This window comes from Cajanus cajan, chromosome 6 (genome assembly GCF_000230855.2).
Source record: "Cajanus cajan strain Asha chromosome 6, NIPB_CcT2T_4, whole genome shotgun sequence".
NCBI lineage: Eukaryota > Viridiplantae > Streptophyta > Magnoliopsida > Fabales > Fabaceae > Cajanus > Cajanus cajan.
Genome location: NC_138522.1, coordinates 42,229,588 through 42,247,783, shown reverse-complemented (window position 1 = coordinate 42,247,783; position 18,196 = coordinate 42,229,588). Strand labels below are relative to the sequence as shown.

Genomic DNA, 18,196 nt, shown 5'->3' with positions numbered 1-18,196 from the left:
TAGTTAAAGTTAAATTTATACAGTATATTTAACTTATATGACATTTTTTTTTTCTTTTTTTTATTGTAAATTTTTTCTTTCATTTTTTGTCTGTCTATTGTGTTGCTGACGTGACACTATTATTAACATGCCATATAATGCTACCGTGGAATATGATAATGTGATATCATACCGACATGCCAACATTATGACATGGCACTAATAATGTGGCATTTTGTAGGCTTAGCACAAGATGATGTCATCTTTTACTAATGTGAAATGTGATGATGTTAGCAAGATAACACTTTTGTAATGGACTTTGACGATAGGGATGAAAAATGAAATATTTGGATTTTATAGGGATGATCCAAAAAAAAAACATTATAAGACAAAAAATGAAAAAAAAAATGCCAAATTACATAGACAAAAATTATATTTAAGCTATAATTTTTAACATATTTTTATTAAATTTATATAATAGTGTTCTTACCGGAAATCTGCTGTAGAGCTGATCCGCCGGGTAAGATCGGCGAGCCTCCTTCACTGGTACGCTGGTGCTCCAAGATGGGGGTGGTACCTGCAAAAGAGACTCCGATGTTAAAGTTAGTGTTTGTGGGAGTATGAGTCTCGTATAAATAATGCACATACCTTTGTGTGAATTAGGGTTGTCTTGGGCCTTGGGCATGAGATAAGACATGATATGATAAGATATCATATGATATGATATGATATGATGAGATATGATATGATATAATTGGAGGGCGGTTCTGATCTGGAACGAGATCCCCGGGTTCGGGAATGATCTGCCCAAATACCGGGCCCCGAATACCAGGCTGACGTCGCTCAGCGTGTGCCCGGGGTGGCTTTGTATCGCTAATCCGGGCTCGGAGCCCGGGTGCGAAGTACGGTCAGTACAAATAGTAAATAATATCTTGTAAAATAAATAAATGAAAAATGTTGTATTATTGTTTTTTGAACTTTGACTACTAAGAAGTTCTACATGAATTCTATGTTTATTTTCAATGTTTGTAACTTGTGTTGATGAGGTCTTCAGTGTAAGTTCTAATTTTTTAATACTATCAATTATAGAGAACTAAAAAGATATTTGAAATTTATGATTCTCACATAACAAAGAAAATGATTCGTACATTTTTTCATAGTGAGAATCTCCTTAAATCTTAGAGCACTTTGATCTTTTTGAGAGAAAAGTAAAACTAAAATGTCACTCCCTTTGACTATTTCTTCTACTTTCTCTTTCTTTCATGACGATTAAGGTTTGAGAAAACACTTTTGTGTTAGGGAAGGAACCTTGTTTCACGTTAGTGGATATTTATAATCTCTTAAAATTATTATTCTCATCAAATAATTATTCTTAGGAATTACTTCATTAAACCCATTTACAATTTAGTCCTTAATTATTTATTTATCTCTTTAAACGTTACACGCGTTTCACATGAGACATAGTTATCTTACATTCTTTCATTTGACTCATATGACATTTCTCATATCGGACAAATAAATAAATTAATTAAACTACTATAATGCGCATTAAAATGACTGAATCATTTTTATACATTGAGTTCATCATAATTTCATAATTAAGAATAGAAACTAATTTGAGTCATGGTGATTATACATCATTTTAATCGACATAATACTTTTCATGTATTACAAACTAGTTTTCTTGTTAATATGATCATTAATAAGGAACACATAATTGGTCTAACATAATGTCTTTTTATTTAAGATAATACCTAACACAAATATGCATGCAACTACAAAGAATGAGTAGTCATAAACATATCATTAATGAGCTCAAAGTGTCAATCACTTAATACAAAATAAAAATAATACTCAACCGTCATTACTATCAATAAGTCCATATTTTCAACATTCTTAATAAATGTTTTGTACAGTAATCCCTTTGTTAAAAAGTCAACTATCATAAAGTTTGTGTTAATATGTTTTATTAACATTTTTTTTTGTTTTTGAACTTCTTTCTTTACGACAATGTATTTTACTTCCACATGCTTAGAATACTTGTCATTCTAAGAGAAAAACACCACTACAAAATTATCATAATACTTTTTTAGTGGTTTGGCAATACTGTCAACAATTCCAAGCCTTAAAATAAAGTTTTGCAAACAATTAACCTAAATTGTAGTTTTGAAATGTGCTACAAATTCAGCTTCCATGGTCGATGAAGCAAAAACTAATTGTTTTGCACTATTCAACGATATTGCTCATTCTATTAAAAGAAATACATAACCAAGAGTGGATTTTCTTGAATCCACAATCCAACAAAGTCTAAGTCTGAATATCCAATCACTTCGAGGTGATTAAGCCTCTTATATGTAAGCATGTGACCATTTGTTCCATATAAGTATCTTAGAACTTTATTTGTAGCTTTCCAATTTTCCATTCTTGGGTTACTTTGATATCTTCCTAACATTCCAACTATAAAGCTTATATTGGGTTAAGTACAGATTTAAGCATACATAATACTCTAAACAATTGATGCATACGAAATTGCTTTCATTTGTTTCTTTTTTAAGTCATTTTTAGGATATTGAGCAAGACTAAACTTGTCTCCTTTTTGAATTGGAATGGGTGATGTTGAGTAGTTTTCCATCTTGAATCTTTCTAGTACTTTATTGATATATGTTTTCTAAGACAAGCCTAACAGACCTTGTGATCTATCTCAAAATATTTCTATTCCTATCACATAGCTTGCCTCACTTATAGCCTTCATTTCAAAGTTACTAACACAACCTCAACAAGTTCCACCTCCAGCCTATTCTTGTTTTGCTTTCATATCAAGTTTGATCATCGTAGTTCAACTACATGGAAAACATGAAAGGGTAAACTAATACTCCAAAGAAATCAACATATTAAATATAAAAGTGAAACTACTATACTATCAATATAAACAACTTAATATGCTAACATAGTCCATATTATAGCTTATCAACATAATACCACATGAAATCAATTAGGAAAACACAATGATGCAACTCAACACAATTCAACATAACATGCAAGTAACATAAATCTTAATACATCACATGCTTAACATACTGTTCAACTTGAATAACAATCATAACATGACATATACATCACATAACTCAATATAACAACCACATATGCACAACAAATCAATTACATGTATCGTCATACATTTCAACTAAGAGATCTCTTATAATACAAGTGAACAATCTAAGTGGCTTGATCCTATGAACCAATAACCCGATCTTTTCAATCCAACTAAATTAACAACTAATTGAGATACCAATCCTTAATAACATGGTTTCTCATATGTCACCACTTAAATTAGGAAGTCTAGTAATCTTATTAGGGTAGAATAACTTGGGTGTGAGTCTATCATGACATTAGCTTACATAACTAAGTCACTTATGGGATTAACTCGTTGACTACTCTCCAAATACTATATAGTACTTGGTTAAGGATTTTGGCCTCTAACCTTGCACCTTACTCTAATTTGGTCCCTTTACATATGCATCAACCTTTCTCATATATGAATCAACATTGGTTGTTTTATGATCACTATAGTTTGACTTGGTCCCTACTGTGGTCACTTATACCAGATATGGCTTAACATTGCCCAAAAATTGTATCAACTAAGGACATAAATGAGGCTCAACTATCCACTTCAAGAGTCAACTACTCAAGAAAGGTTTTCAACGACTGGGCTTGTAAAGCACTACAATAATATCCTCATAATGAAATATTCAACTTTTTAAACAATCTCTCCTTTAGTCCTAAGTTGACCAACATAACTCCGACACCATGCCTTAAGCATTCTCAATATAATTACTCAACTGAACAACATACCACTCAATTCAACTTTCAATCACTAAATCATCTCTATACATTATCCTAAATCGATGTATAAAGATTCAACATCATACATCAACATACAACATATAGCACAACTTAATCATCATACAGCATGAAATAGATTCAACTAACTTATTTATATTCACCACTTATAAGGAAGTCCACGCCCGACACCATACACCTTGCATTTAGTGTCATAAAGATAGGGAGTTCTCTGTCTCGTTTATGTCTAGAGTAGATGAGGTGAAGGACCCCTGGACTCTCACGCTTGACGTGGCAAAGTCCATGCCAACCCCATATTAGGCAAAAAGCCTCTACTTGATTCATGTTTGACGCCACTCCATTAGTATTGAATGTCAATTTTGGTAAAGATGATTCTCTCTCCTTACACTCGACGCCATTAATCTTACGCCCAATGTGAGTGAGACAGAGGACTCCTTATTTGAGCCATGCTCGATGCCATGAAGGCATGCCCGACGTGGTGGTGAATTATGCACTTGTAAATTCATAAAATTGTTCTCGCTTCACCTGAAAACCAGAAAAACACCAAGCATGCAATGCAATATATCCTTCATATACATCATCAACTACTCATTCCACACCAAAAAAGCAACATGCAACAACATGTAAACTAAAATCATCTAAAACACCTTTATATGCTCAAAGCTCCCACAACCCAAATCCTTCATCAAACCATCCAAAATTCAATCAACACAATCACATTTTGATGGAATTCAAACAACATGAACCCAAATAGTTTAACATAAATAAGGCTCTAGCTTTCCTTACCTCAAAATCTGAGAGAAAGAGAGGAACAAGGAAGAAGGAACAATTCAAGTTTTGAGCTCTAGGGAGTTCCTCACCACATCACGACTTGATTATCAGATCCAACAACTTTGAATCACTATTTTACTAATCAACAATGATCTTCTATGCACTTGGGAAACCTAGAAAGAAGAAGGAGGATTCAGAATCTCAAAGCTTTTCTCTAGTTTAACATTTTAGAAATCTGGAGAATGAACTTATGAAGTTCAATTATCAAAATAAACCTTATATACCTTCCCCCTCAAGATTAAACTAAACATCTGTCCAAAGAAACTCTCTAAACAACTAAAAATTCACAAGGAATCTCTTAATCTTGAGGGGGAAGGTATATAAGGTTTATTTTGATAATTGAACTTCATAAGTTCATTCTCCAGATTTCTAAAAAGTTTAACATAAATAAGGCTCTAGCTTTCCTTACCTCAAAATCTGAGAGAAAGAGAGGAACAAGGAAGAAGGAACAATTCAAGTTTCGAGCTCTAGGGAGTTCCTCACCACATCACGACCTGATTATCATATCCAACAACTTTGAATCACTATTTCACTAATCAACAATGATCTTCTATGCACTTGGGAAACCTAGAAAGAAGGAGGATTCAGAATCTCAAAGCTTCTCTCTAGTTTAACTTTTTAGAAATCTGGAGAATGAACTTATGAAGTTCAATTATCAAAATAAACCTTATATACCTTCTCCCTCAAGATTAAACTAAACATCTGTCCAAAGAAACTCTCTAAACAACTAAAAACTCACAAAAAATCTCTTAATTCAAAGTTTCTCAATATAAAAACAACAATTAACATATATATGAATAAATTCACTAACAATTACTGAAACGTACAATATTACATTATGAGATATGGAATTTTGAAAATTGAAATAAATGAAAATGAGATGTCTAACAAATAATATAATTAAATACTTAATTAGTTAAATATTATTTTACTGTAATAATTAATTATTATAATCTGTATATAACAATAATCATTTTTTTTTATTTTAGATTATAATTTTGAATTTTTTTATTTAATTCAAGACATTAAACTTTCTATTATATTCATTTACATAAAAATTATGCAACGATATAAAAAAAAGGACTATAAATATCACAAAAATTATATACAAAATAAATTACTTGAGATATTATATAAGAGTAATTTTCATGTGATTTTATTATTTTTACGACTTTTATTTATCAATAGTTTATATGTAAGTAAATATAATTTAAAAAATATGTCTTAAATTAATCAACAATAATTCAAAATTGTGTCTTAAAAAATATTTATTGTTTCTAAGGGACTTAATTTATCTATAAAAAAGATTAAATAAAATTTAAAAATACGATAAAGAATTCTATTTTTAATCTATTAATTTTTAAATTTGATAAGTTGCCGTTATCATACCGCGATATTGGTCCATAATCCTGCTACAGATATTCGTTACGGTACCAAAAATTATTTACTATTTTCCGAACAAAGTCAATAAAAAAGGTTATTTTTCTAACATCAAAAAGGTCCGTTAACAAAAACAAAGAGTCCGTTAAAAGGGTTTGTAGTTGCAATTGCAAGGGTGACGTTCCACGGAATACGAATGCTTCATGAGTTCATGTTCATGCTGCATAAACTGCACTATAGCGGTTCTGAAACTCAAACTCACCATTACATTTAATTTCAAATTCTAATTTATCATGTAATAAAAAAAAATGTCAAGAGATAGATACATGCACTTTCTCACCATTACAACTTTTTCCACTTTTATTTATCAATTCATATAATAAAATAAATCAAATACATAATATATTTATTATATATCAAAATTATAAATTACATATATAATAATTTTTATATAACTTATTTAAATTAAAAAAAAATAATAAAAAAATTAGATGAATTGGCAGATTAATCTGTCTTAATTCGTCATTTAGTTTAAACGAATTAATGAATTAGATATGATAGATTAAAATATCTAACTCGACTTGTGAATTATGACTCGTTTTATTATCTGTATACATTGAATCAAAATCTATGTTTGATTGTGTCTGATCAAAGAATTAAAGTTTTTGTTATACACATTATAAAAGGATGCCTTTTTTAATGATCATATTTTTTTATTTTCATTTTAGGTAGATACTTTTTTCTTAAATTTATACAACATATCTTATAATTTTAAAATTTATCCTCTCTAAACTTTGAATGATGTAGCAACTATAAGCGACCTAGAATGATGTTGGGCAGCTTCTCTTCTCCCTTTCCAAACTTCTTTCTTGTCCCTTTTGTTTTTTATGCTCATTACTATACGACTGACTCTCAGTTTAGTAGGACAATAAACAATTATAAACCACGTTACGTTTGGATAAATAAAAATAAGATAAAGATTAATACATTTTGGTTGGGTTAATTTTTAACAAATTTTATTATAATTCCACATGTTATAAATTTAATTCTAAATGAATACATATTTTTATATATAACTTTAATAAAAATATATAAAAGAAAGATGTTTACTTAGTCATTGTTTAAAATGTACGATTAAGGAGCTTTTTTAGATAACATATTTGTCACACATATATTTTAAGTGGATGCAAATATTATTCCATCTTATTTTAGATTTTGTAATATTTTTTTGTCATTTTCATATCTCTGAAGCTTTTTTAGATTTATTTTTCAATCTTGAATATCGTTAACTCTAATTAGTTGAATATTGATATGATTAAATAACTTAAAAAATATTAAGATTAATGAAGAATATTAGTATATAATTTACTTAAACACATATAATTTAATTTTTATAAGTTATATATTTTTATTTTAATATTTTTTTACTTTTCAATTCACTAATTTATTTTTAACATTAAAATATATAATTTACTTAGACATTATATTTTTTAATCTTTAATATGTTACAAACAATAATTTTATGATTAACTTATAATTCTACATATTTTAATAAAAAATATAATTCTATAAATTTTTATTATGTTATTTCAATTATAAAAAAAAGTGAAATAAAAACAAATATATAGGTTTTATCATAATTAGTATTTTAAATCATACAAATATACAATGTATGAATTAATTTCAAAATTTATGAATAATTTAAAAAAGTATCCGAACATTTTTTTTGTTTCAGTTTTCATTTTTACTAGAGCATATATGTCTGTCTTTACTTTGATATTTTGTGTTGTAAGGTAATGCTTTCTCTTTTTGGTCAATTTTAGTTTATTGCGCTTCAATTCAAATCATCAAATAAAGCCCACGGCAGACCCGGAGGTTCAGACAACATGCCACAAGAGGCCCAAAACAGTACGTTAATACAGTACATCGTTTTTGACGCCATTCAAGGTACACCTAGCTGGATCCAAAAAGAAACTTGTATTAACATTTTGACAAAAAAACAACACGTAAACAAACATTTATCTTATACCCCATTTCATTTCTTCCTTCCTTTTTTTCCCATTTTATCCATCACTATATTTTTCTTTCTCTCTCCTTTTCCAATAGATGTATTCATATTTTCAGAGTGTAAAGGTAATACTGTATTTTTTTTTCTTTTTCAGAATATGGCAAGATTACCCTGCATTTCATGAATAAAAAATAAATAAAATTTGTTAAAATTGAATTAGTATTACAGACAAGGATCTCAAGATACAAAAAGGCCTTCAAGCATGTTGATTATGCAATAAGACATGGCCTTATGAAAGAGAGAAAATGCAAAAGGAAGGAATCCTAAATGAATTATAATTTTTTTTTATTCTTATTTTTCTTGTATACATATTAAATAATAATATCCTGTAGAAGAAGCCAAGAAAAATTCCTTTCTAATCACGCACGTACGCAGGCAAAGATCCAAAATGCGCAGAGATTCTGCATCAGACGAGCGTTTTGCATGTAGATGTAACGGGGTCCCACATCGCCGGCAACAGAAACTTGCGACCGTGCACACCCACTACATTATAGCTAGCTCCCGTTACATTATCCACCAACACATCACCCGTGTAACCCGGGTACGCCCCTTTTCCGAATATTCCGGTGCACGCCGACACCGCCTCCAACGGCGCAATCACCGACCCTTGGTAGTACCCATTCCCGAACGGGTTCGTCACCGCTCCGGCCACAACCGTTGCCAAACTGATCACCATCCCGTCCACGCCGACGTCGCCGTTCGGCGGAACCAGCGGCGGCGTCTGCGGGCCGTACACCGGCTGGTGGAACGGCCACGCGCACTCCCCGGGACACTGCGTCGCCGGGTTACCCACCCAAAGGAACACGACCCTATTGTTACGTACCCGACCCGAGCCATGGGTCCCACATCGGCTCATGCAGAAACCCTCGACTGCCACGTCAGCAGAAGTTAGCACCACGTGGATGGCGTTTCCTTTAGTTGGGTTTTGGCCCTTTTGGGTCGAAGCGAGGGCGCGGAGATGGGATGTGTTGAGTGATTTGCCGAGGGAGTAGGTGGGGTCGAGGGTTTGGTTCCCTACGGTGAGGGTGCATGGGCCTCCCCTGTACCTGGCGGTGGTTCGCCACCACGAAAACACGGAGGGTGGTGAATGGTGAGAGTGGGGAATGGAACTAAGGGATTGGATGAAGTCAACGATTACGGAACGGTGTGTGGGGGTGAAGTTACCGTACCAGTGGACATGAACGGTAACGTTTCCCTTAAGGAGTGAACCGTTGTGGTATTTGAGGACAATGGGGTCTGGCTGAACCAAAGCCAGCATGCGATTGAACGTTGTGGCTTCCCAAGTGTTTGGGACATGGGACTGAACAAGTACAACAAACGAGGCAACAACAAGTGCCAGCCTCAAAACCAAACGGTGGTCACCACCAATTATCATTGTAGGTGATTTCAGAATGGGAACATGCACTAGTGTGTGTGTGTGTTATATGGGAGGGTGAGGTCAAGTTGAGCTTCAAACTTGAATTGGGTATTTAAATGACATGATAGAGCGAGTGTCTTATGGGCTGAGAAATGGTTTCATATTAACTTGTGGGTGCCACGTAAGTGTGGAGGGAACCTACCACACCACTAATGGATAGATATAAATATAGTATGTATTTGTAAAATACTTGATTTACGCTTACTAATGAACCAAAAATCTTATATTGTCTTTTCATTCGTGAATCTTTGTTAAGTTAGATCCATGAATGATTATTATCTACGGATAGAGTAGTTAGATAATTATTATTTTTTTGATAAATTTGTTAGAGTAGTTGGATAATTATTATCCGTTGATAAATATGTTAGATTGTTTGATAATTATTTAGACCAATTAAATATTTTGTTAGATCGATTAGATGAGTTACAGCTGTTAAAGTTGACTATTATACATATATATAAACTCATTTTATTGATTTAACTTGGATATCATAAAATATATTAATTTATTTCTTGTGTTGAAGAGTGTAAATGTCCATTTTACTACTTTTAAATGGTAATAACCGTCTCTAGAAAGCATGACATAACAATATTCACATTTTTTTATATATAAAAATTTCTTTTGCTGAATGTGGTATGTGGGTAAAATTACAAATGATGAAAATGGTAATCCAATTTACTAACTTAAATTCACATAAAAGTATGGAGGATATATATATGATTGTAAATTGAAATTCATTCATGCAAGAGTTCAACATTGCATGAAAATTTTAATTAATTAATTTAAACCAAAATTATTGCTCAGTGTGAATGATACAATACATGATTTCATTATTTGTATTTTTTTCATTTATTATTTATACTTGTCACTTCTTTAGTTTAGAAATGTCAAATTATACGCGATAGCGTGAATTCATCTGGTTGCCTAGCTATAGGAAGATTGCTTTTCGGTGGGTGGAATAGTTACAGATGAATTCAAAAGGGAAGATGTGTCAATAAACACTGACAGCTCATGCATGTCTAGATTCATTTATATTAGTATTAGATAATTTAATAGCAGTAATTAAATATTTATGATGTGTTAACTAATTTTTATATAATACCTATTTAATTTTTTATAATTTGCATCAAAATTAATAATATTTAATTATATGTGATATAAAAACTAATTAGAAACTATATAGTTAAGTTCTAATATTTTCCTTATATACAATAGGACTCGAACTTGACATTGATATTCATATATCTAAAATATATTTTTATTTGTTACTATTTTATTTCACCATATTGCTTCACCCATCTCTTACTCTCTTTTAGTATCATTCTCATCCATTTATCTCCTAAGTTTAAAATTGGGATATCCTCACGCTTTATCCTGTGCGGTTTAATGAATAAGTTAATATAATAACAGTGTATTAAAAACCTAATTAATGAATATGAAATTGCTAAACTTCATTCTGTTAAGCAAGCAATTATTTCTGAAAAGAAATCCAATTATACTTTCATATCCTTTTTGATCTAAAATATATTAACTTTAGAAGAATTGTTAACTCTAATTCAAGGGAAAAGGTGATAAAATATTGTGTTACCGCGTGAGGAATCCAACTATATATTCGGTCTGAGGAAGTAAATTTGCGTCAAGTAAGCAGAAATCAGGCAAACTAAATTAAATTAAGTGACAGAAAAGAATTGGCCCGCATTAAAAGTTGCAACGCGGATTAATAAATCAGCACTAAATAGCCTTAATCACAAGTTTTACACAAAATTGCTGGCATGCATTTCAATTTCATGAAAAGTCACCTTTTTGAGAGGCATATAGACCAGCTATATATTTATAATGCGCTTTTAAATTATTGTGTTATATATAATTATATGAGGGGATTATAATTACATTGGTGTAACTTTTATTAAGTATTACACCGCTTAATAATTTTATATTTTAAATGTGAATTTTGTAAATTTAACTGTTAAATTGAAAGCTCCTATTTCTTAGATCATATATACAAAATTTTATATTAATTCAAGATAATTTGATACTTCATTTTTATAAAATAAAATTGACATAATATACTCATTTCAAAATATATTAAAATATGAATATTTTGATTACCCTTAAGTTATTATTCAATTTTAACAAAATTTGATATACACGTATAAAATAATATAAAATTTTAATCTAACAGTTAGATTTACAAAATTCATAATTAACATAAAATTATTGAGTGGTATAATACTTATTAAAAGTTACACTAGTGTAATTATAAACCCTCTAATTATATATATCCTGTATGAATATATAGATTGGTTTTTTCGGCTGGTTGGTATGTTGGTGCGCGTAGAGTAAAAGGGAAGATTAATGAAGTCCAAACCAACAGCCGAAGATACAAATATATATAATAATGCCTGCCTTGCGGAGCAGCCATATCTCATGTTCCATACCTCTCAAAATAATGCTCCACCTATCAAGTAATAAAGTCTAATTCACTAGATAAATCGTTAAATTTTTTAAAATGTTGGTTATAGTTTGATTTGTAGTTACATGTATAAAGTAAACGTTTTCTGTCTAAGTAGTACTAGATTTAATTTCTTTAAATAAAATTTTAAATTTGAGTCTTTTATATATATATATATATATATATATATATATATATATATATATATATATATATATATATATATATATATATATATATATATATATATATATATAAAACATGATTTGAATAGGAGACCTATTGAAGACATCAATTTGGTTCTCCAATAAATTTTAGCCATCAAAACTAATAGATACTTTATTTAATAACATGACTATCCAAAAATAATTTCTTTGACAGACTAAACTTGTATTCAAAATCTATATATATTTTAAAGGAGATTTATTAATAATTAGTCATTATTGCCTTGAAAATTTCTTTAGTGCATAAACAACTATTCTTCACATTTTTTTCATATAAAATATGTCCACATAAATCATTCAAAATATATAAATATCCAACCAAATTTTCCTTTTTCCTTTTTTTTGTTTTCTTGTTATATATATATATATATATATATATATATGTTCCGGTATTGGAGACCGCCGCCAAAAAACCCTTAGCAATATCGAGCTAAAAGAACTTGACAGCAGTCTTGACCTAGAACATTCGATGAGAGTAACCTGCCTTCTTAGACCTAATTATTGCTATATATAATGGTGTAGCGTTCCAGACATGAATCGCACACTCCTCTTTATGATCTCATAAATCACGCCTCATTATGGACTCGTAACTCCCGGTATTTATTACCGTTTCCACGGATTGTGGGATCTTATTGATTGTCTGAGTGAGAAAGTGAATCATCCCATATTTGGGTCCCTATTATAGGCTTGTCATTTTGCCGATGTGTCTCGGGTCGGCCAATGGGAGACCACCACGGTACATAGCCCTCCATGCTCGAGGACTAAGGTGCGAAGAGCATGTTAGATCAATATTTTGCCAACCTACCTCGGGTCGGCTCATGGGAGACCACCACGGTACATAGCCCTCCATGCTCGAGCACTAAGGTGCAAAGAGCATGTTGGATCAACATTTTGCCGACCTGCTTTGGTCGGTCTGTGGAAGACCTTCACGGTACATAGCCCTCCATGCTCGAGCACTAAGGTGCAAAGAGCATGTTGGATCAACATTTTGCCGACCTGCTTTGGTCGGTCTGTGGAAGACCATCATGGTACATAGCTCTCCATGCTCGAGCACTAAGGTGTGAAGAGCCTATCAAATAGGCATTTTGTTGACCTACTTTGGGTCGCAACTTGGGGCGCACCGTTTGACTTGATTTATGTTGATCGTCTAAATTCCGACCTTAAAGTGCTCTTCACACTAAGGTTTGGGTCTTCTAAATTCTAACCTTAAGGTGCTCTTCACACCAAGGTTCGATCGTCTAAATTCTGACCTTAAAGTGCTCTTCACACCAAGGTTCGGATCGTATAAATTACGACCTTAAAATGCTCTTCACACTAAGGTTTGGGTCTTCTAAATTCTAACCTTAAGGTGCTCTTCACACCAAGGTTCGGATCGTCTAAATTCCGAACTTAAAGTGCTCTTCACACCAAGGTCTTGATCGTCTAAATTCCGACCTTAAAGTTCTCTTCACACCAAGGTTGGGGTCGTTAAAATGCCGAACTTAAAGTGCTCTTCACACCAAGGTTTAGATCGTTAAATTTCCGACCTTAAAGTGCTCTGCACATTAAGGTTTGGGTCGTCTAAATTTCGACCTTAAAGTGCTCTTCGCACCAAGGTTTGGATCGTCAAAATGCCGATCTTAAAGTGCTCTTTGCACCAAGGTCTTGATCGTCTAAATTCCGAACTTAAAGTGCTCTTCACACCAAGGTTTGGGTCGTCAAAATGCCGACCTTAAAGTGCTCTTTGCACCAAGGTCTTGATCGTCTAAGTTCTGACCTTAAAGTGCTCTTCACACTAAGGTTCGGGTCTTCTAAATTCTGACCTTAAGGTGCTCTTCACACCAAGGTTTGGATCGTCTAAATTCTGACCTTAAAGTGCTCTTCACACTAAGGTTTGGGTCTTCTAAATTCTAACCTTAAGGTGCTCTTCACACCAAGGTTCGGATCGTCTAAATTCTGAACTTAAAGTGCTCTTTGCACCAAGGTCTTGATCGTCTAAATTCTGACCTTAAAGTGCTCTTCACACCAAGGTCTTGATCGTCTAAATTCCGACCTTAAAGTGTTCTTCACACCAAGGTTCGGATCGTCAAAATGTCGAACTTAAAGTGCTCTTCACACCAAGGTTTAGATCGTTAAATTTCCGACCTTAAAGTGCTCTGCACATTAAGGTTTGGGTCGTCTAAATTCCGACCTTAAAGTGCTCTTCGCACCAAGGTTTGGATCGTCAAAATGCCGACCTTAAAGTGCTCTTTGCACCAAGGTCTTGATCGTCTAAGTTCTGACCTTAAAGTGCTCTTCACACTAAGGTTCGAGTCTTCTAAATTCTAACCTTAAGGTGCTCTTCACACCAAGGTTTGGATCGTCTAAATTCCGACCTTAAAGTGCTCTTCACACTAAGGTTTGGGTCTTCTAAATTCTAACCTTAAGGTGCTCTTCACACCAAGGTTCGGATCTTCTAAATTCTGAACTTAAAGTGCTCTTTGCACCAAGGTCTTGATCGTCTAAATTCTGACCTTAAAGTGCTCTTCACACCAAGGTCTTGATCGTCTAAATTCCGACCTTAAAGTGTTCTTCACACCAAGGTTCGGATCGTCAAAATGTCGAACTTAAAGTGCTCTTCACACCAAGGTTTAGATTGTTAAATTTTCGACCTTAAAGTGCTCTGCACATTAAGGTTTGGGTTGTCTAAATTCCGACCTTAAAGTGCTCTTCGCACCAAGGTTTGGATCATCAAAATGGCGACCTTAAAGTGCTCTTTGCACCAAGGTTTTGATCGTCTAAATTCCGACCTTAAAGTGCTCTTCACACTAAGGTTCGGGTCTTCTAAATTCTAACCTTAAGGTGCTCTTCACACCAAGGTTTTGTGTCATACATTTTTGGATTTAATCGGGTGTGCCCAATATGAAACATACATAAAACATGGTGTAAAATAAAGAGTGGAACAAATACATGAGAAACTAACTATGTCGAAGAAGATCTGAAGCCGCGAATCAAAACTCTGATCGGTAATTTGCGACCAGAATTCGAACAGTTCATCCCTGCTGATTTTGTCACCTCTCAACCTTCGTTTACGACTCAGAGCATCAAATAGTTCCAGAGCAAATTCCTTCGAATCCTTCATACCTATGCATTGAGCGAAATCAGCGCGATAGAGAAAACCGTCCTTGGCGAGCCTACTGAAGTTTCTCTGCACCTCGTTCCACGCATCAACGCCGTTTGATTTACTGCTGATAAATTTCAGACCGCGAAGCGCTTTGTGCGAGCCGGAGCGCGTGCGATCAGGTTGAGCGCGTTGCTTCCGAAGAGCTCGAGCCGCACACGCCGTTTCGAATCCGGCGCCAGCGTTAGGAGCGGAGGAAGACGAAAGCGCGCACGAAGCATTGCTGTGGCTCCATGAGAACCTTGGCAGCTCTTGCAAGAACTGCCTCGCCTTCGCAACCGCCTCCGCTTTCAGATCCTGCGAGAACTGCCTAAATCCTCTCGACGAGCGTCGCCGAATCATCAGTGACCGCGTGACTGACGCCGGAGTTTCGTATCCGCTGCCGGAGACGCTATTGTCGATGTTAATGACAGAGGCCGGCTCGACGCTTCGGAGAACGATGGTGTCGTCGTCTTGGAGATCGAGAGTTACCTCCAAGAAATCCTCGGCGCCGGAGTTAGACTCGGTTCCCAGCAAAGCTCCGGCGCTGACGGTTGCTTTCCCAGGAACGGTGTCGCACGCCCATCGGCGCTCGTGTTTCAGAATACCATTCATTGATGAGACAAAAGGAGCCAATGGAATGTAGGGTGTGGGCGTTTAAGTATCTATTTTATTCTGAAGTCGAATTTAATTATTTTCCTAACAAAAGGAATGTAAATTATTGGGCATGGAGTGGAGTAGTGGTTGAGCAAAGTTACGAGTAAAATAGCTTGTTCTGGAAAGTTGAGTTCTGGTATGGAGGTTTGGTGACCTTCAATGTTTTCTTTTTACTCATGCTATCCTCATGGCATCTCTTTGACGCCTTTTGGTTGACCTCGATCATACCTATGCCTCTTCTTCCTCGATAGTTTTTATTGCTCCTTAGTAACCTATGCATCGTGACCTTCCGATCACACAAGGCAACCAAGGTGTGGGATGCAGTTTTACCTGCCCCACGGTGGGCGCCAAAATGTTCCGGTATTGGAGACCGTCGCCGAAGAACCCTTAGCGATACCGAGCTAAAAGAACTTAACAGCAGTCTTGACCTAGAACATTCGATGAGAGTAACCTGCCTTCTTAGACCTAATCATTGCTATATATAATGGTGTAGCGTTCCAGACATGAATCGCACACTCCTCTTTATGATCTCATAAATCACGCCTCATTATGGACTCGTAACTCCCGGTATTTATTACCGTTTCCACGGATTGTGGGATCTTATTGATTGTCTGAGTGAGAAAGTGAATCTTCCCATATTTGGGTCCCTATCATAGGCTTGTCATTTTGCCGATGTGTCTCGGGTCGGCCAATGGGAGACCACCACGGTACATAGCCCTCCATGCTCGAGGACTAAGGTGCAAAGAGCATGTTAGATCAATATTTTGCCAACCTACCTCGGGTCGGCTCATGGGAGACCACCACGGTACAATATATAAAACAAATTTGATGCGATAATTCACTTCAGTGGCTTGAAAGCACTAGCGTCTAGCGGAAAGCGTTGCGAATCTATTTTGATTTTAATTTGGTTGGCACCATCAATCTTTAGGAGGTTATGGAAAAGTATAACTGTAAAAAGGTTCGTCTCTCACCGTCATTTTAACATGCCCTAGTTTTAGCACAAATTACTTTAATTGTAAAACTATAATATGTTAAGAGAATTGGCTTCAGTATTTGAAGTAACGAAAATTACATGATCTATATTTGTCTTTCATTTTTTTTAGATTAGTTTATACTTTACTTTGTGTTCCAAAGATTGTCATATTTTTCTTTTTTTCCCTTTTGAGAGCATAGAATAAGTATATTAGTTAACACGCTGCACAATTGGGTTTTCTCATCATCAGCAACCGTGCTTTCTAATTATATACTATGTGGTCCTTTTTTTAATGATCTAAGATTGGCAGGACTTGAATACACTTCTTTATGTCCATGGTGCATGTATCAATGAATGGTGAGTGGTGGGTGTAAGGTTAACTAAACCCTACAAAACTAGCTTGTAAGCTTAAGCTATGAATCCCTATGGACATAAGGTAAATATCACATTACCAACAAAAAACGTTAAGCCCCCCACGTTTTGTTTTAATTTTCTAATGGCGCCAACGGGGGAAGCACCTATTGTTTTGCATTACATGCACGAGAATGGCACCTTCTACCCCCAACATTTTTTAATTGTACTTTTTGTACTCATAGGTAATGTCTCCCACCCCATGCTTTTTAATGTTATTTTTGGTTTTAAACTGATGTTGTCCAGGCAGGGCTTGTAGCGTTTTCTTTCTAGTGTTGCTAATGTCGTAGAAACAATTCATTTAATTAAATAGTCTTTAAAATAATTTATTTTTGTATGTTTTTATTATTTTTAATTTAAGATGACCAAAAAGTCAATATTTTTCTAATTGTGTTCATCTCATTTCCTTTGACTTGGATTTCCAACTCGATTACATGTATTTTCAGAGAATTTTTACCTTATCAAATCATATTTGAGGGTTTCAGTACAATCGATTAAATTTATGTCATTTCATTAATTTTGGAATCATGTCACCATTTTACATTTTAATACTAAAACTATTATATTTTCAACCCACTCCTTAATTAATTAAATTAATTTTTTTCTTTTAAGTTTAGGAAGATCAGGAGCAGTTTGGGCCAAGAACAGAGAAACGGATATCGTTTTCGATAGTACACACTGGATATTAATAAGTTGATTGAAGAACTTTCAAATGGTCAAAGCAAGAGGATGATTTTCTCATCATGGTAACTAAGAAGGCGTAGTTGTGATTTTGGATTCTTCGGTGGAAGGTGTCGACATTGTGCGATTTCTAATCACTCTTCA

The 18,196-nt window shown here is 33.9% G+C and overlaps 1 protein-coding gene across 1 annotated transcript; it reads right to left on the bottom strand.

The window, feature by feature from the left end:
* Window positions 1–8,235: 8,235 nt before the first annotated feature.
* LOC109816976 (protein EXORDIUM-like 2) lies at window positions 8,236–9,588 on the bottom strand. The gene has a single exon (XM_020382159.3). It carries the CDS (start codon window positions 9,492–9,494, stop codon window positions 8,526–8,528), a length of 969 nt encoding a protein of 322 aa, XP_020237748.2. The 5' UTR covers window positions 9,495–9,588; the 3' UTR covers window positions 8,236–8,525.
* Between the last annotated feature and the right edge of the window lie 8,608 nt (window positions 9,589–18,196).

What these genes read in the sequence shown, in the direction of transcription:
- LOC109816976 (XM_020382159.3), bottom strand. Translation starts at nt 9,494, where the DNA reads ATGATAATTGGTGGTGACCACCGTTTGGTTTTGAGGCTGGCACTTGTT.